The sequence below is a fragment of the Clarias gariepinus genome, chromosome 19 (genome assembly GCF_024256425.1).
Source record: "Clarias gariepinus isolate MV-2021 ecotype Netherlands chromosome 19, CGAR_prim_01v2, whole genome shotgun sequence".
NCBI classification, from domain to species: Eukaryota; Metazoa; Chordata; class Actinopteri; order Siluriformes; family Clariidae; genus Clarias; species Clarias gariepinus.
In genome coordinates this window covers 27,289,963-27,314,491 of record NC_071118.1, presented here as the reverse complement: position 1 = coordinate 27,314,491, position 24,529 = coordinate 27,289,963, and the positions used below count along the sequence as shown (strand labels likewise).

The 24,529-nt window shown below is 39.3% G+C and overlaps 2 protein-coding genes across 9 annotated transcripts in view; both read right to left on the bottom strand.

Annotated features, from left to right (window-relative positions):
- LOC128507531 (WD repeat-containing protein 7) overlaps window positions 1-16,684 on the bottom strand; it is a 130,895-nt gene extending 114,211 nt beyond the window's left edge. The window contains exons 1-12 of the mRNA XM_053478520.1: window positions 16,548-16,684; window positions 9,702-9,873; window positions 9,422-9,528; window positions 9,128-9,206; window positions 8,475-8,649; window positions 8,303-8,379; window positions 8,077-8,196; window positions 7,828-7,973; window positions 7,465-7,567; window positions 3,880-4,027; window positions 3,335-3,583; window positions 2,176-2,396 (exon numbers count right to left, since the gene is read on the bottom strand). Of these exons, the coding sequence (XP_053334495.1) occupies window positions 2,176-2,396; window positions 3,335-3,583; window positions 3,880-4,027; window positions 7,465-7,567; window positions 7,828-7,973; window positions 8,077-8,196; window positions 8,303-8,379; window positions 8,475-8,649; window positions 9,128-9,206; window positions 9,422-9,528; window positions 9,702-9,860 (1,584 nt within the window). The 5' untranslated portion in view covers window positions 9,861-9,873; window positions 16,548-16,684. The remainder of the gene's footprint in view (window positions 1-2,175; window positions 2,397-3,334; window positions 3,584-3,879; window positions 4,028-7,464; window positions 7,568-7,827; window positions 7,974-8,076; window positions 8,197-8,302; window positions 8,380-8,474; window positions 8,650-9,127; window positions 9,207-9,421; window positions 9,529-9,701; window positions 9,874-16,547) is intronic.
- Window positions 16,685-21,274: 4,590 nt separating this feature from the next.
- Window positions 21,275-24,529, bottom strand: part of add1 (adducin 1 (alpha)) — a 40,064-nt gene continuing 36,809 nt past the window's right edge. For 6 of the 8 annotated variants that reach the window (XM_053478186.1, XM_053478193.1, XM_053478187.1 and 3 more), the window contains one exon: window positions 21,275-22,853. In XM_053478186.1, coding sequence (XP_053334161.1) covers window positions 22,531-22,853 — 323 coding nt within the window. In that variant the 3' untranslated portion in view covers window positions 21,275-22,530. The remainder of the gene's footprint in view (window positions 22,854-24,529) is intronic. The other 2 variants (XM_053478191.1, XM_053478195.1) reach the window with 1 other exon arrangement.

Below are 24,529 nucleotides of genomic sequence, written 5' to 3'. Positions count from 1 at the left end.
TGACACCGACCTCCATCACTTACAAACACTGATGGTATGTGATTGCAGCCTCACAACTCAGAGAGTATAATGCTTCTCTTCAACAAACAGAGACCACAACAAACCTACTTTTACAGAAAAATCTTTTTCAACTGATACTGCAGCACTAGTAATGGTTTCAAACCAAACCCTTAAAAAAAAGAAATCTAGCCCTGAACAGCTTGTTCTGTTGCTTGCTGTTTTCTTGCAGAGAGCTGTACTGCATCTCTACTTCCTCTAAACGACACGCGGACGTTAATAAACCCGTCGCGTCTATACTGAGCATCACCAGAGACTTGACCTGTGGTCAGGATGTAAGTTCAGGAGACTCTACTGATGATATGAGCTTATAATGCTAAGCTCAAAGCAAATAAACACATCAAAAAGTCAAAGTGGAAAAGCAAACAATAATTCAACAAAATCATCCCTAGATCTTTTGGTCACTGCTTTATAGCAAAGACTTCATGGCTTATAGTTTTTTGGCCAACACGTAATGGTCAGGACGTAACCGTTAAGGCTTTTGGTTTATGTTTTTGTGCCTGAAAGCTTTTGGTTTAAGAGCTTTTGCCAAATCTTACAGGACAAGGATTTTTGTCTAAATCTTTTGGGCTGCTCGAATCAAATATACAGAATGATTTTGGACAAGACTTTGGGTCATGACTAACAGCGCCAAACCTAATGGTGAAGACTTAATGGTTAAGACTTCCTGGCCACGATTTTATGCCCCAAATCCTTGCGGCCAAGAGGTGAGACATGGTGGCCAAGACCTCTTAGGGAAGTCCTTACAGGGAAGATACTTTGGAACTAAGACCTTATATGAAATACCATATAGTATACTCTTTTCGGCGGACTTCGTGGGCGCCGACTTCGTGGGCGCCGACTTCGTGGGCGCGGACCTTACATACAGACCTTACAGACCAAGAGATCTCCTCTAGCTTGCTTGTTATGGATCTACATTTACATCTGCCTTTCTACATCTGCCAGTTGCTTTGTGTCTACACTTTGGTTGCACGACACCAGCAAAAACTGAATTAAACTGAACCACTGAGGTGACCGTCTAAGATTCCTTTCCACCCAATGTGACTTATTATCAGAAAATACAATCCAGTAAACTGTCTGTGTCCCAGCAAGACTAACGACTGGCACTGAACCTCGACACCGACCTTGAACAAATCTCAAATGAAAAGCCTTGAAATAAAGCCGTTTCTCTCTCATGCAATTATTGTTTGATCTGAAAACAAAGAAAAGGAAAGGGAAAAAAACAAAAACACATGTTTAGGTGCCAGTTCATATCAGAAATGCCACAGAAAGGAAATGAATGAGAAGTAAATAATAACAGCATTTAATCTCTGACGAATCGTCTCCGAGTGTGTGTGTTCGCATGCATGTGTGTGTGTGTGTGTGTGTGTGTGTGCGTGTGTGTGTGTTTGGAAGAAAGCCTGTGGGCAGTAAATCGCAGCAAGGCTGTGTATTGACAGCAAATGTTCTTAAGTGTTGATGGAGAGCTTCAGGAAGCCTTGAACATGACCAGCCTTCGGTCCGGCGCTCGCCTGCTCTCCGTCATCATCGTCACGACAACCGCATCAACACAACTCATCCTGTCTGCGTCGTCCCATCATGATATAACTTTGGCTTCTCCAAAGCGTGGGCTAAAAATGCCAGACATCTATTCTTTTTTTTTTTCTTTCTTTTTTTAAATCATGTACAGTACGATCTGCTTAAACATCTAAAATTAGAGATGTATCATGTTTATAAATCACTTAGAAGTACAACAATAAAGCAGACGCGCACACACACGCACATTTACAAACGACAAGTTATAGATTGAGAAGCACTTTGTAGCATCATTAAAAGCTTTGCTGCTTAAGCAACGTTATTGACGTGCAATAAATCAGAGATACATGACACTGGGTCGTTAAGTGTGTGTGTGTGTGTGTGTGTGTGGGTGTGTGTGTGTTCATAAGAATGAGAGAGAGAGAAAGTGCCTTTCTTGGCCAATCAGGGCACACCCTATATCCTTTCAAATTCCTATACTTTATTTTATTATTATTTTCAGCTACAGACTCTACATTCTGATTGGTCAGATTCTGAAGGAGTCTCCAGAGCGAGTGTTTTATGGAGGTGCGTCACGCGGACAGCGGCGGCAGGTGGACTCACGCTGCAGTTCTCTGGCGGGACGAGGAGCTGGGTGATCTCTCCTCCGTGCACACAGAAGATGTGTTTCATCTCTCCGGTGAAGATGTCCCAGACGATGACGGAGAAATCCACCCCGCCCGACACCAGGGAGCGCTGGTCGTAGCGCGGGGACACCTGGTGCGGATACAGCAGACACGTCACCTTGTTCCTGTGTCCTCTCAGGGTGCGGTGAGGAGGCCAGCCTGAGAGAGAAAGAGAGAGAGAGAGAGAGAGAGAGAGAGAGGAGGGAATATTTAGTCTAATTTTTTTTATTGCTATGTAATTTTTTATCGATTAATCAACACTACGACTTTCTATACCACACCTATTAATATCTATTTATGTTAGAGATTATATGATTATTATTAGTAATAGTAGGAGTAAAAATCCACATATGTTTATTTTTATTCTGTATAATTTGTTCTGTGTATTTCTTGTTATTTTTATTTTTTTAGCAACATTGTTACAGTCACACCAATAAAGCACGCTTTGAACTTTGTGTGTGTGAGAGAGAGGGTGAGACAGAGAGAGTGAGAGACAGACAGAAAGGGAGAGACAAAGAAACCCATTAGAGAAAGAAAGAGGGGCACAAAGGGAAACAGAAGCAGATAAACAGAGAGAAAGTGATACAGAAAAACCCACACAGAAAGAAAGAAAGAGAGAGAGAGAAAGAGAGAGAGAGAGAGAGAGAGAGAGAGAGAGAGAGAGAGAGAGAGAGAATGAAACCCAGGAGGCAGGGAAAAAAGGGGGGTCAAAGAGACCCAGAGAAAGACAGAGAAACCCAGAGAGAGAGAGAGAGAGAGAGAGAGAGACAGAAAAAAAGAAAGACAGAAAGAAAATCGAGAGTGATAAAAATGAAAAAAGCAAAGGGTACAAAAAGAAAGAATAAATAAAATACTACTATACAGGAGGGTAAAAAAATTCTGAAAACAAAAACAAAAGGAAAAAAAAAAAAAACAGCTTTTGCCCTCTTGGTCCCTTTTCCCCCACAAGGCAGTACATTTTTATAGGAATCTGTTAAAAGTAATGTTTTTAAAAAAGACCTCACACGTCACTGCCATATTAAAGTGACCGTAACGTAACATCACGTCATGGTGCTCATTCAACAAGTCCGGGTCCCGTCCTTCCTGCAGCGTCTCACCTCTGCGCAGCATGTGTTCTCCCTGCAGCAGCTGGACGATGGCGGTCTGCGTGGCGGGCACCAGGACGATGCTGCCGTCCTCCCTGCCGCACACCAGGCGGCCCTGGGACGGGATGTACACGCTCGCCGTCACCTTTATGGGGTCCTCGGCGCCGGGCAGCACGCTCAGCTGGTCGATGATGCCCGCGGGGAGCGGAGTGAGTTTATCGAACGCCTCCTGCAGGCTGATGGTGGAGGAAACCTGCAGTTCTGTAGGTAGAAGAAGGAGGAGGAGGAGGAGAAAGTGGTTTCAGTGCTGAAGGCCTTTTATTCAGTTCCCTGTTTAGACCACTAGAGGGATGAAGCTGTGCTTTTAAGGTGAAGTTCCCCAAGGGAACACCAGAGGGAGACAAATATCCACTTAGCCTAACTCAGTGTGTAGTGTTGTGTAGAGCTCAGTGCGGGTGTGTGTAGAGCTGTGTAGGGCTCGGTGTGCGTGTGTAGTGTTTGGTGCAGGTGTGTAGAGTTGTGTAGAGCTCGTTGCAGGTGTGTGTAGTGTTGTGTACCCGCGGCTGTAGACAGCGGCTGTAGCGGTGAAGTGTCCGGGATGCTCCACAAGGTCAGCCTGCCCGCAGAGTCACCCTGAACCAGCAGCTTATGGAACGGCTCTCTGCGTCCGTAGAAGAACCGGGTCACCGGAGGACAGATCAGTAACTGTAACACACACACACACACACGTGTCAAATCGATGTCAAACGATAGGAATTATTTCAGAGTGCAGCAAGCAGGACTGGTGCTGGTGTCTGGTGAATGCAAGCCACACTACACGCATCATGTGTCTGAAAGGTGAACCTCAGGGAATGTGTGTGTGTGTTGGGGAAAGTGTGTGTGGTACACACTAGTGGAGTGAAAGTTATAAACACGCGGGTCTTCACAGCAGTCTCAGCTCATGCAGGATCACACATGGCCAGTGGTTCTGTTAGTGAGGGTTGTTTTTAACGCTGTAAATACAGCGAGCATCAGCTGTTTGATCTGAATGGTGTTACGTGGGAAGGGGGTTGGGCTGGTTACCATGGCGACCGCGGGAGGGATTTGGATGCTTTTTTTTTTTTAATGAACGTCCTGTCTCAATGCTTCATCTCGCATAAAGTCTGCTTCTTTAACACTTTATACCACAGCGGCCAGACGGGTTCTCGATTCTGATTGGTCGGAAGTTGCTGATTAAATCTCTACAGCAGCACGTACAGTACAACTAGTGCGTGATCTAAGACGTCTAATATTAAATTGTAGTAACTTACACAGCAGTTTGTAGGACTCAATCTGATAATAAAGTTATAAAAAAAAAATTAAAAAAATTTTATATGCAAGGTGGTTGTTTCACTTGGAAGGAGTCTCCAGTGTCAGTGCAAGGAACAGTGTTCAGGTTTCTCAGAGAGAGGAAGTAGAGTAGGAACGATTCATTATTACATTATTATAACGGCTAGAACAAACACAAACACGTGATCTGAAAGTAACAAGGAACGTAAATGTAAACGGATTAAAAGTGCGACTTATAGAAGCTGGCGTACTGCTGTGGTATAAAAGGAATCAAACACGTCTCGATGTGCTATTATAGGAAAAAAAAAAAAACATAATAAATCACCGACATGGTGGTAACAATAACCTCATGCCGTGTCAGTGATTATTTTTCCATAGCGGCATACCCGCTCGTGTTTAATTCCTTACTTGGAGTGTGTTTGTGTATGACGTGGTGGATATGAGAGCGAATGCTTCGGCTACATCATATCACGTTATATCATGGAGAAGGAGGAGGAGCCTCAAGGAGAGCATTCGCTGTGGCCTTGAGTACAGTGCAAAGTTCCACCGATGAGCTTATATCTGGTGCCGAACAAATAGACAAACACACACACACACACAGACACACAAACTCCAATAGCGTTACAGTATAGCGCTATATATATCTATATACTGTACACACATAAAACCAAACCACAAAACACAAAGCAAAGGAGGAAGTGAGACTTGAGGAATATCAGTATCAGTGCTCATCTCGGGAATAACCAGCAAAGCCCACTGTCACTTCAATCTTGTTAAAACTAGACGCCTAGCTCTTACGTTTCGTCAACTAGAGCAGCCGAGAACCGCCTACTTTGCCAGACATTGCTGAAAACTAGGCACTTGTTTTTCAAGCTGTCAAAAGTTTAACTTTTATGTAGTGCGAGGGTCGAAATTTTTTATTTTTGTAGTTGAAAACTAGCACATTGTAGCTGAGAACTAATCTAGAATGTGGCCAGAAAAGTGTAAAAACATATCAAATGCTGTTGTTATGGAAATCTGAATTATTTTGTTATTTCTTTATTTAATGCAGTGTTTAACTAAAAATGTATCACATAGATTAACGACGTTATATTTGTTCCATGGTAGATATATAATTATGATAGATATACAGTAGTTGCTGGTATAACTTGTATTCCACTTATAATATAATATAATATGATATAATAAACTTTTTTATACATCTGTATCTGATTTTAGTTTGCTTGAAGTCGGCACGGTGACATAGAAGGTCACTCTAGGGTCAAGGTTCGATTCCCTGTGCAGGAAGTCTGTGTGCATAAAGTGAATGTTCTCTCCGTGCTCGATGGGGTTCATCCAGGTATTGGGGTTTCCTCCCACAGTCTAAAGACATGCAGATTAGGCTAACTGGTGTTCCCAAAGCACCGCCCCTCAGACAGGAACAAAAACGGCTCCATGGAGCACCAACACGTCAGGGGCTGAAGAACTGACACTAGGCTCTGACCCGGCCCTAAACTGACACTAGCGCCAGACATGAACTAACACCTGGTTCACTTTAGCAAAAAAATAATAATTTGAGACTCTCCTGGGATAGGCTCCACCCCCCTGCCCACCCACTGCAACCCTGTACAGGATAACTCTAGATAGAAAATTAATAAATGAACGAACGAACGAACGTTGTTAGTAACTAATAATACCAATACCACCTACTGGACAGGTTTGGAATTGCACCGAACAAACGTATTTAAAGTCCATTTAATTTAAAAATGAACTGCTTAAGAAAGAAACGTCCTCACTTTTTTAAATACTAGGGGTTTTATATCATGTATCAGATTTAATTAATGTTTGTATCCACATCAAATTTTTTTTTTAAAAAACGACCTAAAATAACCCCGAATGTGGCTTTCTAGTGTCACAAAATTCTGAAAAACAAATTCACTTTGTAACAGGACTAACTACCTAGCATGTTAGCTCTCTAGCTGCGACCCTCTCAACGACAAGCTTGGGGACTTTGCATGCATCTTCACCAGGTGAAGCCAGATGAAGGGAGTCAGTGATTGGTCAGTTCTAGTGGGAGGAGCATGAGACTGGGCAAATCAGTGGAAGAGAAGGAAAACTAGCTATCAGACAGCGGGGCGGAGGCAGGCGCACCACGGGTGTGTACGTGTATGTGTGTGGTTTGGCGGGGGGGGCTCTCGGGACATCGGCTAATATTCACCTGGCAAAGAAACAGAATTCTCTGATTGGCTAAAATGAAGACTTACCTTCAGGACATTGATTAAATATAATAACACTTTAAGCAGGTGAATAAGTAAGCGGACACCCTTGGAATTTCTCTCTTTCTCTTTCTCTCTCTCTCTCACACACGCACTCACACAGAAAGAGAGAGCAACCACTTAGTGCCCCCCCCAGGGTGAGGTGGTGCGCCTGCGTCCAAACTGTCTGAGATTCTTACTGGTGCCTCTAGAGGCCGCTGGAGGTACAGCAGCTCAGGAGTGTAGAGCTCCGGGCCGGCTGCGCTGTCGGGGATAGACACCATAACACGCTGCCCCTCGCACTCCTCCGCCTCCTTCTCCTCCTCCTCCAGCTGCTAGAGAGCCGGAGGAAGGGGAGCAGTCGAGGGGGAGGGTGGGGGCACAATACGTTAAACACGAAATCATAAGCGTACAACAAATAATACAGTAATATACACAACACAGAGACACACTGACTGTAGACTACAGAAAGACATAATAGGATGAAATCATAAACTACAAAAAACAACAACAAATAACACAGAACATTTACGGCAGGAAAAACGATGAACATTCAAAATCAAAACTGTGTGTTTGTGTGTGTGTGTGTGTGTGTCTGACCTGTTTGTCTGCACGGTCTGCGATCCTGTACACCAGAGGAGGGATGGAACCTTCAGCAGTTTTCCCTACATCACTGCGGAAGTGCTCACTGGCTGGAAGGCAGCTAAGGCACACACACACACACACACACACACACACACACACACACACACACACACACACACACACATAACCCATAAATGAATGCTAACAGCCTGTAGCTTAATTTCTTGCATTTTTATTAAATGTTATGTGTGCTACTTGTGTCACATGAGCTAATAATGCGCTCACATGTTGGTAAACTTTTTATTTACATTTTTTTCTAGGACACACACACACACACAACCCCAGTCCCAACGTACACCCATACTGTGGTTCAGTTACCTGGCAGGAAGTTTGTAGATGTTGCTGCAGCCGTCCTCGGTCCAGATGATCACTTTATCAGCGGCGATGAACTCTCCTCCTGTCCAGGCCTGCTCGTTCTCACTGGGCACGGAGCACAGGAGCGAGAAATCTCCTGCGTCAAACACCTACAACACACACACACACACACAAACACACACATAATATCAAAACACTAGCAAATAGCTAGCACCAGGTGTACTAGAGTTTGGGCCACGCCCTGTTACTGACCCTCCAGTATTTGGAGCAGACGACGAGGAGAGACAGCTGTGTGAAGGTGCAGAATGAAATACTCTGACAGCTGTGACAGTAGATCGGTTTCGACTCCTCCTCAAACACAGGGTCCAGATCCTAAACAAAAAAAACAAACAGACAACACACACATGAGAAACGGTGTGTACAAACTGGGTCATGAGACGAGCACGCAGGTGTGTGTGTGATGTTTCAGAGTGTATACCTGCATTCGGCTCACTTCTGCTGTGATGATCCACACTTTTAGAATTCCAGTCACGGACACTGCTACCACTGTGTCTTCTACAACACACACACACACACACACACACACTTTTAACAAAACGGAAACATGTTAAAACCCTTTTTTTATTGTACGTGAGGCCGACGGGCCGTACCCTGAGTGCGATGGGAGCGGATGATGCTCATGGAGCTGATCCAGTCAGGAGATATTTTGGACACTAGTGAGTAAAGGACTTCCAGACTGGTAGCGTCCACCACGAGGATCTCTGGGTAATGCCCGTGACACAGGAGACGACCCTCACGCTGGGTCCCGATGGTGAACTGATAAAACTGTGCAAAGGACAAAACAATGAGGGGAAAAATAAGAAAAAGTACAGTGAGCTCAGTGTTAGTTTAATAGAATTTATTAAAATTAAAAAGAAGCATAATATAATGTGATTATAGGAGAGGTATGGTGTGGTGTAGTGATCTGAGTGGTTAGGGTGGTGTAGTATGGTGAAATTAGGGTTATGTGATGTATAGTGAGGTGTGGTGTAGTATAGGGAGATCAGGGGTATTGTGGTGAAGTTGGGGGAATTCAAAGATATTACAGTGTGATATAGTAATCTCATGGGTAGTGTGGTGTAGCGAGATGAGGTGTGGTGTAGCGAGATGAGGTGTGGTGTGGTGTAGCGAGATGAGGTGTGGTGTAACGAGATGAGGTGTGGTGTTGTGTAGTGACGTGTACTCAGCAGTGGTGTTGTGTAGCATGTGTGTAGATAAGCGGTGGTGCAGTGTGAAGAGGTTGCGAGTGTAGCTGATGTGTTACCTGTATACCCGTGTGAGCGCAGGCCAGCTTAGTGAACTCAATACAGCGTCCGTCATTCCCATCCCAGAGACACATCTCTCTACAGACAGAATAACACATGCGAAAAACTAATTCACACATCCTGGTACATCATTTACACTTGCTGTCCATCTGCTGAGTCATTCCTCACTCTGTCTCTGTCTCTGTCTTATCATGTTCATACTTCTGCATTTGTATGATGTGTACAGAAACGTACAGAAGTCTACAAACATTAGATTAGATTAGCCTCCATGTCGGAGTGTACCGTGCACCCACCCGCTCTCCGAGGCGCTGACCACGTACTGTTTGTCACTGCTCGCACTGGCCTTGGACAGACAGGTGACCGAGGTGCTGTGTCCAAACAGCAGAGCGCGCGGGTTAATCTGCACAACCAAAATAAATGTTATGAGCTGTAAGGCGATCGAACATCTACAGGCGGAAACATGTTTTTATTTAGAAATCACAACATGAGAAACAGAGCATGATGGAGAGAAAGAACAAGAGAGAGAGAGAAAGAGAGAGAGAGAAAAAAAAAAAAAAAAAAAACACTGCTCACCTCAAGGTCAGGGGTCAAGTCCCAGATGCAGATCTGACCGTCATGGCAGCCGCTGATGATGGTGGCCAGGTCGTCCATCACCAGCAGGCTAGAGATGCAGTGGGTGGGAGCATTGCGGCCCCACAGCACTATGGGTAAGACCAGAGTGTTTCCTGACATGTTCTCTTCCAAACTACGAGACGGAGAATAAAAATAGAAAAAAAGGACATGTAGCGTTAAACTGCAACAGATTTTAAATGGACGTTGCTCTTCTTAATATTTTTAATAAACTGTTTCATTTCGAACCACTTTTGGCTCGCGGGACGAGGTCGATATGACCGTATATCCAGATTTAAAAGCAGCAGTCCGTATTAAAGAGGAATAAAGAGAGAGAGAGACAGAGAGAGAATGATGGAGAAGGCAATCGTTAGTTTTCCTGCTGGCGTCCGTCCACATGTCCATCCACTAAAAGCCGGGGAATTTCATTAGGCTGAAGAGTTAAAAATAGATCAGCCAAATCGTTTGCACAGTCGCTAACCGGTAAAGGCGAAAGCACTCGGGCATGAACAGTGGCGCGGACGTCGATTCTCCCAGCAACCCCGACTGCCTCGCCCATGTTATCAACACATCACTCTTTATTATCGCATCGTCCTGTAAAGGGCCAGTAAAGCACTCAGGGGAAGTGATCCAAAACACAGGTGGCCAGACTGAGACGCACAAACTCCAAACTGCTGATTTCCTTCTAAACCTCTGCAGAATGATGCGAACAACAAAACCACAGGAACTTAAGTAATCACTCGTTGCAACAGTGATAAGCAGAAAAGCAGAGAACCCTACATCAGGATCAGTCAAGAACAGAAACCCAAGTGGGGGGTATTATTATAATAACATCATAATAGTAGTAGTATTTTTAATTTTTGTCCTATTTTTTGTTGTTATTTTTAAATATTATTATTCTAAATTTCTACAACTAAACAATCAAACAATGAGATGAGAAAGTCCCGGATTCCGTTGTTTCAGGTCTGATTAAACATGTTAACAATTAATTAATTATTAAGGGTAACGAGATGCAAATTTTCTCTTTTAGATTTTTTTTTTCAAGAAGTTTTATTTAAACAACTCTAGCAGCACAATCCCCCAAAAAAACATTTACATATGTCAATTTATAAAGCATGAATAAAATAAAAAATAAATATAAAAAATACTGCACTTTCCTAATAGTCGTTATTCAGAAATGAGGCTGTGCGCCCTCTTGTGGTGCATAAATGAATAGCTATGCAGGAGAAATATTCTGCAAAATAAACCCTATCGTTTGTTACAATATTAACCTGTTGAATTCCTAACTTCCTAATTGACTAATAATTATTTATTAATTATGCCTTGAGTGCTGCTTCCCTGAGGAGTCACTGCTGCTGCGTTAGAAATGCTAGTTTTTACGATTTTGCCTGGAATTCCTGTACGCCATCCTGAACTCATCTAGAAAGAGGAAAGCATTTTTGTTTTATTTAAACCTACGACACACATCATCTTATGAACCGTATACGCTTATTACGCACATTAGACGCTGTCCAACACAATTCAATTAATGAATCAGGGGGGGAAAAGGCATTTTAATAATATAAATTTTTGACGCTGAAACAGATTTAATCTTAAGCAGTTAAGTCTGTGTGTACCCTGAATGGTGGGTTTTTTTTTTTTCAAAAAAGAAGAAGACAGACGTTTTCACACAGTTTTTTTTGCTTTTGCATCCTCAACCAAAATCATTAAGAGAAACACAAAGGAAGAAAGAAAGAAGGGAAATCACTACCTTATAAACGTATGCCTTTTCATGGAAAACTTCTCATGGAGTTTCCGAAACAAGGTTTTAATCCTGACTAAAGGAGCCAGCTTCATCCTGACTCTAGAATTCTCCATCGCGATTTATTTCAAGTTCTTTCGTCCTGAACTAAAAACCTGAATCCGTCACGACCAGACCAAACGACCGACAGGGTACTGGAATGGACGAGCAGGGACAGATCTATCTGTAGCTTTCTAACTAATCGATCAACACCGCCTCTCTCACACACATACACAGTACTATTGATGACCCTGACATGACCTTGATGAACAATCAAGGGTTTAATCCTGGACTACTCTGTGTTTGTAGGTATAACAAAAGTATGGGAGTTAGTCCAGCACTACAGACGATTAATAGGAAATAAAAAGACAAAGAAGAACATCGTAGAAAGCAAAAGGAAAGAATCTTGATCATTAAAGAAGGAAAAAAAGAAGAGAGATAAATAAAAATAAGAAATAGGAGAGCCTCGTTGTTCCAGTACTTTTGGAGTCGAGTGCTCGACCGACACTGATGATGAACGTTCAGTAAAACTACTGCATTTTAAAACCGCATCTCTAACAGATTAACCAGACTGGAGGCAGGAAGAACAGCCAGAAGAGCCAATGCCAACGCCAACACACACACACACATGCACACACTCATTAGTTTAAGCTCACTGAATGCACACGTTCCTGATGGCCCTTTAACCTCAGTTTAATAAACAATACTGAGCTAAAAAAAAAAAAAAAAAAGCTCAGAATGAGCAGAGCTTCTACAAGTCCGCCTCACCATGTCTAACTCTCCACATTTACACGGAGCAGAACCGTGAGACTGGCTGCAGTAAAAGCAGCACGATGCAGCCCTGCACTCACGCAGCAGCACTAGGGAGTGTGAAGCGTGGGAATCTGCTCAAGTACAGAAAGACAAAGCGTGTAATCACACTGCGATTGAGCAAGAGACAGGAAGAGAGAAAGTACTGTCGAAAGAAGGAAAGAAATGACATTGGGGTTTTAAAAAATATAAACACTAAAACAGTAATTCTAGTAGTGTAGAGCGATTCAGGAGTGTAGTTTACTCCTGAAACGCGCTACAGTAGTTTAAAGGATTCAGGAGTGTGGTGCGTTTCGGTAGTTTAAAAGAGTCGGGAGTGTGGCGTGTTTCAGTAGTTTAAACGATTCTGGAGTGTGGTGCGTTTCAGTAGTTTAAAGGATTTAGGATTGTAGGGTGTTTCACTAGTTTAAAGGATTCAGGACTGTAGGGTGTTTCAGTAGTTTAAAGGATTCAGGAGTGTGGTGTGTTTCAGTAGTTTAAAGGATTCAGGATTGTAGGGTGTTTCAGTAGTTTAAAGGATTCAGGAGTGTGGTGCGTTTCAGTAGTTTAAAGGATTCAGGAGTGTGGTGTGTTTCAGTAGTTTAAAGGATTCAGGATTGTAGGGTGTTTCAGTAGTTTAAAGGATTCAGGACTGTAGGGTGTTTCACTAGTTTAAAGGATTCAGGACTGTAGGGTGTTTCAGTAGTTTAAAAGATTCAGGAGTGTGGTGTGTTTCAGTAGTTTAAAGGATTCAGGAGTGTGGTGTGTTTCAGTAGTTTAAAAGATTCAGGAGTGTGGTGTGTTTCAGTAGTTTAAAGGATTCAGGAGTGTGGTGCGTTTCAGTAGTTAACGGAGTCAGGAGTGTGGTGTGTTTTAGTAGTTTAAAGGATTCAGGAGTTAGGGTGTTTCACTAGTTTAAAGGATTCAGGAGTGTGGTGTGTTTCAGTAGTTAAAGGATTCAGAACTGTAGGGTGTTTCCCAGTGGCGGCTGGTGAAAATTTTTCCTGGTGGGGCTGATGTAACAAAATATTTCTTTGCTTAGTCCAATATAAGAATTAAAATCAACAGTCAGACAATGATTACAATTAACAGTTATGATTTAATCTCCTCCTCAAAATCACCAGTTTCACAGATAAAGTAAATGAACAAATTTCCATTGTATAATACGCCATGCATGCTTAAGAGAGTATCAAATACAATAATCAACATCAAAGGGTATGATCAGCTGAATCACCTTTCAAGCAAAGTTGCATCTCAAAGTGGTTCACACAAAGAAAAACAGTTTTAAAAAATGCAATTTAACACAACAGTCTAAAACGGGTATATTAATAAGGATCTTACCGAATTTGGTGGAAACTGCTCTTCGCTCGTTAAGTTCGCCATCATTACTCTGATTGACCGCGCCTCAAAAGAAAAAAAACTTAAATCTCGCGGTATTTTCTGCTGCTTGGGGCAGAATTTTCAGCGCCCCAAGACCATAAAATTCTGAGAAACTGATTGGCCGCATATTTATTAATTTATCCTAGCAACAGCTACATGACTGGCTATTTGGCTGCACTCAGGGGCGCTTTTTCTCAGCGCCCCATGACAGAAACGATACAAGTCTGTCTGTGGAAATTCACTGGTGAATGAATGTCACTAGGTGGGAAATGTTGTATATGTTATTCATATCGCATGTAGGCACATACTGGTGGGTAAACCGAATTTAAAAACTTAATTTGTAAAAATATATTTTAAATTTTTAGCCCCTCTTATCAGGAAGGGCGGTGCCCCAGCGCCCCCTATGGGCCGGCCGCCACTGGTGTTTCCATACTTTAAAGGATTCAGGAGCATAGTGTGCTTCAGTAGTTTAAAAAATTTAAGAGTTAGGGCATTTCCCTAGTTTAAAAGATTCAGGATTGTAGTGTGTTTCAGTAGTTTAAAGGATTCAGAAGTGTAGTGCGTTTCAGTAGTTTAAAAGTTTCAGGGGTGTAGTGGGTTTTATTAATTTATTAAGTTTCAGGAGTGTAGTGAAAATTAGAACTGTAGTTGGTTACAGTAGTTTATTGAGTTGCAGTAGTTTAAACATTTCAGGAGTGTAGTGGGTTACAGTAGTTTAAAGGTTTCAGTAGTGTAACTGTTTTTTCCTCCTCTCTGTGCGTGGTCATGACTGTCCATATATACTTCCTTCTATCACTTCCACTTTGGAATATTTTCAAAAAGTCATGAAAGTTGTAAAAAAGTACGAAATAAAACATACAAGTGTGTGGATTTTAGGGCAGGACCTCCCATCGCGAGCTGCTCTACTGTAGCTGACTGAAATTTATCAGAAACACAAGACTAAAGCTCCAGTAGAAGCCTGACACAGCACCAGTCTGCACCTCCAGCATTGCAGGACGGAGAACTATACAGCAGAGCGTGAGCGGCTGCAGGACGGGAGTCGTCTAGCCGAACAATTACACAAACTGATTTTTATATATATATATATATATATATATATATAAATATATATATTTATATAATATAAAAAATAAATATATATATTTATATATATAAAAATCACAGTCAAAGTCTATATTTCACCGTCTGTATGTTAGGAACGGAAAATAGAAAGTATATAAAAATATACACAGTCGTTCGTATAGATCCAAAAAGAAAGAAAGAAAGAGAGCTTAACTGCCAAAAGAAACAAAGAAATCAATGATCATCAATGAATGGATGGATGGATGGATGAATGGAGAAAAGAAAGAAAGAAAGAAAGAAAGAAAGAAAGAGAATTTAACCATCAAAAGCCAGAAAGAAAGATCGAGGAAAAGAGAGAAAAAAAGAAAGCCTAACTGCCAAAAAGAGGGAAAGAATGACAGAAAGGAAGAAGAAAAAGAATTGATCAATTAAGTGAAAAAATAAGATGAAATAAATAAATAATGAAAGGCACTTGACCATCAATAGAGAACAAGAAAAAAAGAAAAGTGTTAGGAACAAGAAATAAAAATAGTCTCGAAAAAAATACACACAAGGTGCGACAGTCATTTCTATCTATTTTTAAAAATTGTGAGCTTCTGGAGTAAAGTGTTTAAAACAGGAAGGAGTCATCGTTTCAAGCACCACATGGCATCAATACATTTAAAATAAACCTTAAAAAAAACAAAAATGTTTTCCATCCTGCTGTGTAAATAAGTTGCTGATTTCAAGCTGAGTGCAGTTCGACTCGAGAGATGATGTGAATGCTGTAAAGGCCTCTCTCACACAAACTGGAAATAAAACCTAATCTGGGGTGGAAATTAATTATCGAACAATATGATTGACTAAGTCTGATCAAACGTTTAGTAAACATGTAATACGTTTATTAAACATGTAACGTTAAAAAACATTTTCCATGCATGATCATTAATATTAAATAAAAACCTGTCGCTTTTTGTCCATATCGATATCACTGCAACAAACAATGAATTTGAAGAATCTGAAAACACTGCACAACCACTCACCACACACACACACACACACACACACACATACACTCCTGTACTTGCTGGAACTCGGTTTGTAAAGTCTATAAAGCATTGATCTGCTTCACCTCGAGACAGATAAAGATCTCGCCTTTAAATCCTAACACGTTATACAACGCTGCAGTCTCTGTGCATTATATAATAAACACGATTCAGCCACTTGTGTTTACATGATGCAGATTTAAAAGTGAATGCATTGCTTAAGATCAAACATGAGAAAGTGTGTATCATGACAACACTACACACACACATACACTCACTATGTGTGTGTATGCAATGCAATGCAATGTACTTACTCCAAGCCCATACATGCAGCATGATTAATAATACATAGGCTTTAAAAGCCTTAAATGTGACATGATGTCATCAGGAGGTGTGAATCTTTATCATCACAGTGATTGATCATGCCTCTGCTCCTGGGCAATCACTCACACACACACACACACACACACACACACACAGAGAGAGAGAGAGAGCCCTAAGCTAAGCTAACCTAGCCACTAATGAATAAACATACACACCAAACACATCCACAACGTTTTATTTTAATAAATATTACATCACACTTGCACGACACATATATTCCCCCCCTAACCCCTTCCAGTCTGCGGGTTTCCCGGTAGCCATGGCAACACACACTTGCCCTGAACCCCAATAATATTAATGCAGTGTCGCAGCTTCCGGGTCCACGCGCCCCTATTTCTCTCGATTCTCATTACATTCGTATGTAAATACAGCGTTCAGTGAGGAACTTACCTTTAGAGAGCTTCAATGAAACATTTTCCTCACAGCCGGGTTTTCTTTAAATATTAAAACAGCTTGTTATTGTCAGCCTGAGCTTGGAGCAGTTTTGCCCTCTACAAGCCCCAGAGCCGTCAGCTGATCCTGCGCCGCAGACTGACGCACTGTACGTCATTGCGCAACACGCACCCGTGCGTCATGACGCAATACGTCGACGTGGGCGTTTGGTTAGGGTAAATGATATGCTGTATATAAATGATAACTTATACACATGTTTATTGATATGGTTAAGGAATTATAAATTACAGATTTTTTTTCTTAAGGAGATTAATACTGTGTATATATTATAGTATATATATATATATATATATATATATATATATATATATATATATATTATACACACACACACACACACACACATATATATATATATATATATATATATATATATATATATATATATATATATATATATATATATATACTGTATTGTATACTGCTAAAAAAAATAATAGAAACACTTAGTCCCAGTTTGACTTGAAACATGCATACACATGAGAGGCATTCAAGTCAAACAAGGACTAACTGTGTTCCCTTTATATATATATATATATATATTCACATACACGCATACTGTAAATAAGATGTATTTTAAATTATATTTAAATTATATATAAATGTAATTTACATGCTAGATAGATAGATAGATAGATAGATAGATACTATGCCCAGTATTCAACATAGATCAATTAAATAGTTTATTATACCTTTGTATCATTTATGCATTTAATAAAAAATATATTATTCAAAATATACATTTTATATTAGATATAAAAGTAAGTCACATATTGTACTATACACATTTTTAAATAGATAGATACTATGCTCAGTATACATAATGTACAACATATATGAATTAAATCTATTATTATACCTACAGTATGTATTATGTATAAAACTTTTGTGGAAATATATTTTAGAATTATATAGTATTTAACACAGCAATAGAAAGTACTATATTCGATATGATTATATAATATTTACTATATTATACATTTTTATAAATGTAGCCATACCATTAGAGTCAGCCAATAAAATCATCACACACATGTTTAAATATTTTACAACCCAAATTTGTTCCATTATTTATTTAAATGGAATGAAAACTAAAAGACTTTTAAATCACGTGAGTCGATATTTTATCCACAATAGAACATAAATACCATAACAAATTTTATGTTAAACAGAGTAATTTTACAATTTTATGCCCAAAATGAGCGCAAAATGAAATTTGATGCCTGCTACAGGTCTCAAAAAAGCCGGGATAGGGGCATGTTCACCATGGTGTAGCATCTCCTCTGCTTTTCAAAACAGTTTAAAGTTTCTGGTCCCATTCTTGCCTGATATAAGTTTTCAGCTGCTGAAGAGTTCATGGTTGTCTTTGACGTATTTTTCGTTTAATGAGCCAAATGTTCTCTATAAGTGAAAGATCTGGACTGCAGACAGGCCCATTCAGCACTTGGACTCTTCTACTAAGAAGCCATTTGTAAAAGTTGCAGTATGTGGTTTTGCATTGTCCTGCTGAAATACACAAGGCCTTCCGTGAAATAGACTTCGTCTAAAACCTTTATATACCTTTCAGCATGCATAGTGCCTTCCAAAACATGCACGCTGCTTATACCGTATGCACTTATGCACCCCTATATCACTGGACATGCTGGCTTTTGAACTGAACACTCCCACAGGATATGACCATGACCACTCCCACACTTCTGGACCATGTTCACATATGGCTGCCTTTTTGCATAATAGAGCTTTAGCTGGTATCTGCAGATGGCACAGCAGATTGTGTTTACGAACAGTGGTTTCTGGAAGTATTCCTGGGCCCATTTAATAATGTCGAGGACACAATCGTGACGGTAAGTAATGCAGTGCTGTCTGTGGGCCCAAAGACCACGGGCATCCAACAAAAGTCTTCATCATTGTCCCTTATGCACAGAGATTTCTCCAGTTTCTCCGAATCTTTTGATGTTATTCACTGTACATGATGAGATTTGCAAAGCCTTTGCAATTTGACGTTGAGAAACGATGTTTTTAAAGTTCTTTTTATGCACTCCTTCCAGACTCCGCCTCTTTAATCCTTTTTATAGATAATCATGTTACATATTGATGCTAGATGTTCTCCCAGCTGCAACTTTTAATATTTTCTTGCTTTTTCAGCCTTCATTGTTTTTGCCAACTTTTTTTTTTTTTTTTTTTAGATCTGTAGCTCATTGAGTGGATGAAAGTGTAAACTTCTATTCTGTATTGTGAATGTAATATTGGCTCATGTGATTTGGAATACTTTTAGTTTTCTGGAATTTGGGTTGTAATTATACGTTATATAAGTATGATATACATCATGCTGTACAGTATATACTGTATATATATATATATATATATATATAATGGAAACGTAAGACTAGGTAACACTAAATTTTATATTTAAATATAAAAATATTGTACAAAAAATAATATAAAGGAAGAATACATATAACATTATATATTATATTATTATGGTATTATATTTATGTATCATTTAAAAGTTTTGTAGAAATATGTAATATAGTATTTGAAACAGAAAAGACATTTTATTTAATGCTATACTTCTTTATAAAAAGTATGCAAATATTAAAAAAATATATAAATCAGAATGAGAACATGAGACAAATAGGTAACATTAAATGTTATAGTTGAATATATATATAATATATATACACACACCGTTTATTCAAAATTAAAACCATCAGTTTTGAAAGAAGAATCTTTATTCATGGTCATGTAATAATAATAATAATAATAATAATAATAATAACCAGTGCTATGAAAATGAGAATGAAATTTATTGTTTGGGGGAAAAATATACATATCAGAGAGTAAATACGAAACAGAACATTAAAAACCTAAAGCTCATAAATGTGATGAACTGAAATCACAGAGTGGTGAGAAAGGTAAACAAGACAGCGTTTTAAAGCACGCAGTCCTTCTAGGAAATTCAAAACAAGCTTTACAGGATAAACGAGGGATACGACTGGATCCAGCATCGACATCACGAATTCCTAAAGCACAGGATAAGTCTACAAACTGTAAAACCCAGCCGCTTATTCCACGGAGTGATTTAGAGAGAGAGAGAGAGAGAGAGAGAGAGAGAGAGAGAGAAGCATGATGGTGCTTGTTTGTGGTTGGAGATTAGTGCAGCAGTCTCTGGTATTTCACATCAAAAGAGGTTTTTCTATGAATTTCTATTATACAGCACATGAAAGAAGAGCGACAAAAGAAGCAGAAGCAGCTTATAAAATAGCACATGTGGTGAATTTATAGTAAAATTTTATTTAGCAGAAATCATTTCTCTTAATCACAGTTTGTGTTGACAACCAATAATCAGAGGCAGGAGCCACAAAGGTACGAAACTGCACTTTCTCTTGTTACCCCATTGCTACCGTTTGTACCTTTTACCCAAAAAGGTGGACCTTTAATGAATTTTTTTTAAAGAAGACTGAAACGTCCCCTTGAGGTATAACCAACCCCAGCGACAAGCGAAAACCGGAATACGCAAAACAAATTATCTGAAAGTTAACAGCTCTAAAGAAAGCTGTAGCTCCCCCCATGTTACAATTATTGTATATACTTCACATCATACATCCTTGTAAATTATTTTACAGGTAACAATGGGTCAATCTAGCCACAAGTCCAAAAAGTGCCCTTTGGTACCTTTATTTCTAAAAGCGAAGCTAGCAAGTTCATTAAAAATCATTATTTATTTATATTTTTGGGTTAATTGTCCATTTAAGGCAAGACACTACAGGGTAGAGTTGACTGTTTTGACTGTTAATCAGATTCTTGTTGTCTTTTACATTGTAGCAATTAAGCAAATTTAACAAAAAAGGAAAAAAACTGAAAAAAAATGTTCACTGGTTGTTTCTTCACAATCTTGTCACCTGTTTATCATTAAACTTCCTTTTCTGTTCGTAAATTTCATAACATGTCCGTTTTATTTTTAAACTTGCTAACCCGACTGGAGTAGAAAAATCTAGACATGGGAGAAAAAAAACTAACTATTTAGTTGCGCATCATAGTTCTTTTTTTTCGCAGCAATTCAGGTAGCACCACATTTTTTTTTATTTATATACGTTTGTTTTTGAGGAGGTAAAATTATGCAGTTTCTCTATAACCCTAATAGAGGTGGTGCGCTCTAATGGCTGTGCAAGGTTGTTGTACTAAAAATTGTGTTAAAAGTTAATATACAATATTATAAAATCATATTTATGAATCGCAATATAAATCGAATCAGCACCTAGGTATCCCAATGTCATTTAAAATATAGATAATTTAGGAATACTAAAGAAAAATAACATTTGAGCATTAAAATATCACGGTTATTTAAAAAACTCCAATTGAATTGTTGCTTTGATTGAATATGTAAATTTATTTATAATTAGTTAAGGGTTCATTTAAAGGAATAAATGCAATAATTAAAAAAAACAACAAAAAAATTATCTTGCTGATTTCTGTAGTGTCTTGCCTTGAAAGTCTAAATAACGACTTCATCATGTTATTAGACTGTTTTTATATATAAATTCTGTTAACCCTTCAGGAACACACTAACATTTTCCAGACCTCAAAGTTACAACACTGGTTCAACTATTTCGGCTTTAAACACAAAAACAAACAAAAAATTTATAATAATTTTTTTTTTGTTGTTGTTACTGGCATCGTTCTTAGTGTTATGTATTATTTTCTGAGCTAAGCCCAAATCGTGCTCTCAGGTTAGAACCTTTAATCCTGAAGAGTTGCCTTTCGCAATATTCAATATAATATTTCATTTATGCTAGCGCATCTACACAAAGCTTAATGTTTTATATTTCATGTTAGCCCAAAGCTAAGCACATGGCCTGGGGAGGGGAAATTACCGTAAATCCTGGAGTAAGAATTCTAACAGACAGTGTATATACAGTACTGTTGAGTTACGAGGCTAAAGGTATTCGTCTTTTAGTGCGGCAGAAATTACAGCATGGAACAAATATTTGAAGCTTTATACTCTTTATGTAGATGTGACCAAAGAAGAAAAATCAAAACAACAACTATAAAAAGCCATTGCTATAACTTGAGGCAATGTATATCACGTAGAAGTGATGAGTTAAAAGTCATAGATGGTGTGAGGTGTGAGAATTTTTTTTTTAATCAATAGCTTAAGAGAATTTATCTTCTCTTTAAATATAAAAACGTAAAACATAAAATCGTCAAATGTTACGTGATGAGAAACGTGTGAATATTCGTTATGGTATTTACATTTTTATACGATTACACACGCCGCCGATGTTTCAGTTAAACAGTTAAAGTATGGAGATTAGTTTTCTGCGTTTTTATTCCAGCTCCGAGCTTCTTCTGTGTTTTCGCATCTGACACAAAACGTCACGTAGATTGTGATTATGATTGGATACTGTAGTAGATTAGAATCAGCTGAAGCCAGTTAGACAGTCACCTGCTTATAAAGATGACCCAATGTAACGCAAATTATTATAATAGACATTTTAACACCGTGCTCATTTTTTAATAATTTTTTTTCTTCTTATATCAGATTTAGGATTTGTTCCGCATTCCTTTTTTTTTTAAAGACACTTGAATACATTTCGATACAATTCAAATACATTCTAGTGGTTAAGTAAGCCTGGTAAGTTATTATTACGTTTTAATGTTTTTTTTGTTTTTTTTTATAAAAGCAGGAAGTTAAAATAAACCTCTGCTAAAACCTAAGCGGACACACTCATGCGTAAAAAGAAACAACATGTATTACTAAAAAAAAAAAAAAAAAAAAGATTACTTAAAACAAAATTGCGACATTCACAAGCTAAAGGTGAACACAAGATTAGATAAAACAAGATAAAAATTTTTTTTTATAAAATCAAGAAAAAGAACCACATACACGTGTGGCTAGTTATGCTAGGCATTTTTCTGTCTAGCTCTCGGACTTCTTTTTGTTTTTCTTCAGAAACGATGGCGTGCGGAATTTCTTCTTCTTTTTCGAAGGGGATTTGTTCGGGGACTCGTCGCTGCCCTGGTCGCCAGCGGCGTCGTCAGCAAAGACAGACTCTTCCCCGTCTATTTGAGCTGGAGCGGGGTCGGGCTGAGAGGGGGCGGGGTCTTCTGCAGGGAGAGCACTGACGTCGGCGGAGTCAGTGGCACCGGCTTCCGAAGGCTCGTCGGGGGTCAGGTCGGGGAGGGTTTGTCTTAAAGTGGTGGCGTCGCTTTCGTCTTTAGGGCTCTCGTCCTGGTGCCGTTCTGCGAGAGACGGAAAAGTGGGAAAAGTAAAGAGAAAAAGAGAAAAAAAGGATTAGGAAAAGGTTGATGATGCAGATCGGTAAGGAAGAAGAGACTTGGAGAGCACACGGAACCACACACAGGGAATTCTCAGAAAGCTCTGGAAAAAAGAACAAAAAAAGAACAAAAAAAAAAAAAAAAAACTGTATTATCTAAAAACGGCATCAAAAGCAAATAGAAAACAACTCGAGGAAAAAAAAAATCAGGAACTCGTCTTTACATTGGGATCAGTAAGAATCCAAGCTTAAAGCGGAGTGTAAAGAGCTAAAAAAAAAAAAAAATACAGCACAAAATCCAAACTCCTAAGTTTTCGCTACCATTGTGACCCTAACTTCTATTTCCTCTACATATATAACTTTTTTTTCAACCCTAAATTAATGCGAAGGTCTGGAAAAATATAAATCAGACATTTCATGTAAAAATATCCTTTAAAGTGTGATGTTAGATCGATCGTTCCAAAAACAAAAAACAAAATGTAAAGAATACGGCATAGCCATGACATGTTTTATTTACCACACTGACCCCCCAACACTCCTCCATCCAGAAAAGCATTATTTATTACTTGATAAGTACACTTGATTATTGTAAAATAAATCTACTTACAATCCAACTTAACCTAACACTAACACACACACACACACACACACACACACACACAATTTGGCGCACTTTGGTCATGCATATACAGTTTATCAGCACCAGCAAACAGCTATCGAACCCAACATTCCTGCACCTCAAACACAAAACGCATGAGACGCTTCCACTAATGAAACATCACACCTTTTATGTATAAATACAGCTAGAATACTTATCTAGGAACCTCGACCGTTTCTGCTCAACCAGACCAAAAAAGAAAAAAAAGTAACGCGGCGTTAAACAAGGAGCAGACACTGTGTACCTGAAGAGACGAAGATCTGGATCAGAAATGTCATCAAACGTCATACGTTACCTGTTGGGCAATTTGATACAGCACTCAAGCAGTTGTTTGTTAATCTAACACAGGACCGGGAAACAGAAGAGTCTAGAAGCTTTGCTACTGGAATAACCTCAAACCAGCTCCGATCAGATCAGATTTCTTTTAAAAGGTGCTCTTTAGGCGTAATCGGTCAGACGAAGATCACTAACACTCCCTCACATCTCCATTTACACCACAGCATACCAAAATTTGCAGATTGCTCAGAAGGTGTTGATTAATTTTCCCATAACAGCAGCTCTGACTGTAATCAAATCACAAACTTTAATATGTTAGCGTTCTCTATAGCTGCAGTTCGTTCAGAATGAAGTTTGGAAATAGTCTCCAATGTCAGCACTAGTGCTTGGACATCATCCACAGTATGCCAGAGCCTTTCAGGTGACGCTGGCCTCACAGGAACTCCTTTAATGGCCCCAACATGTGGAAATGGCTTGGAGCGAAGTCAGGACTGCAAGATAGCGACAAGTTATCCGTCGATTTTCAACAATCAGCCGTTTCACTCGCTGAATGTTCACGGGAACAACTGCAGTGAGCTCAAGGATGTACGACTCTTGCACAATTCAAAGTTCTACTGGGGCCTCATGAAGGCTTCTGTATTCAAGATAAATTTCCCAGTTTGACTTGAACGCCCCTTGTACATTTTCTTATAACTTCTTTAATGTTC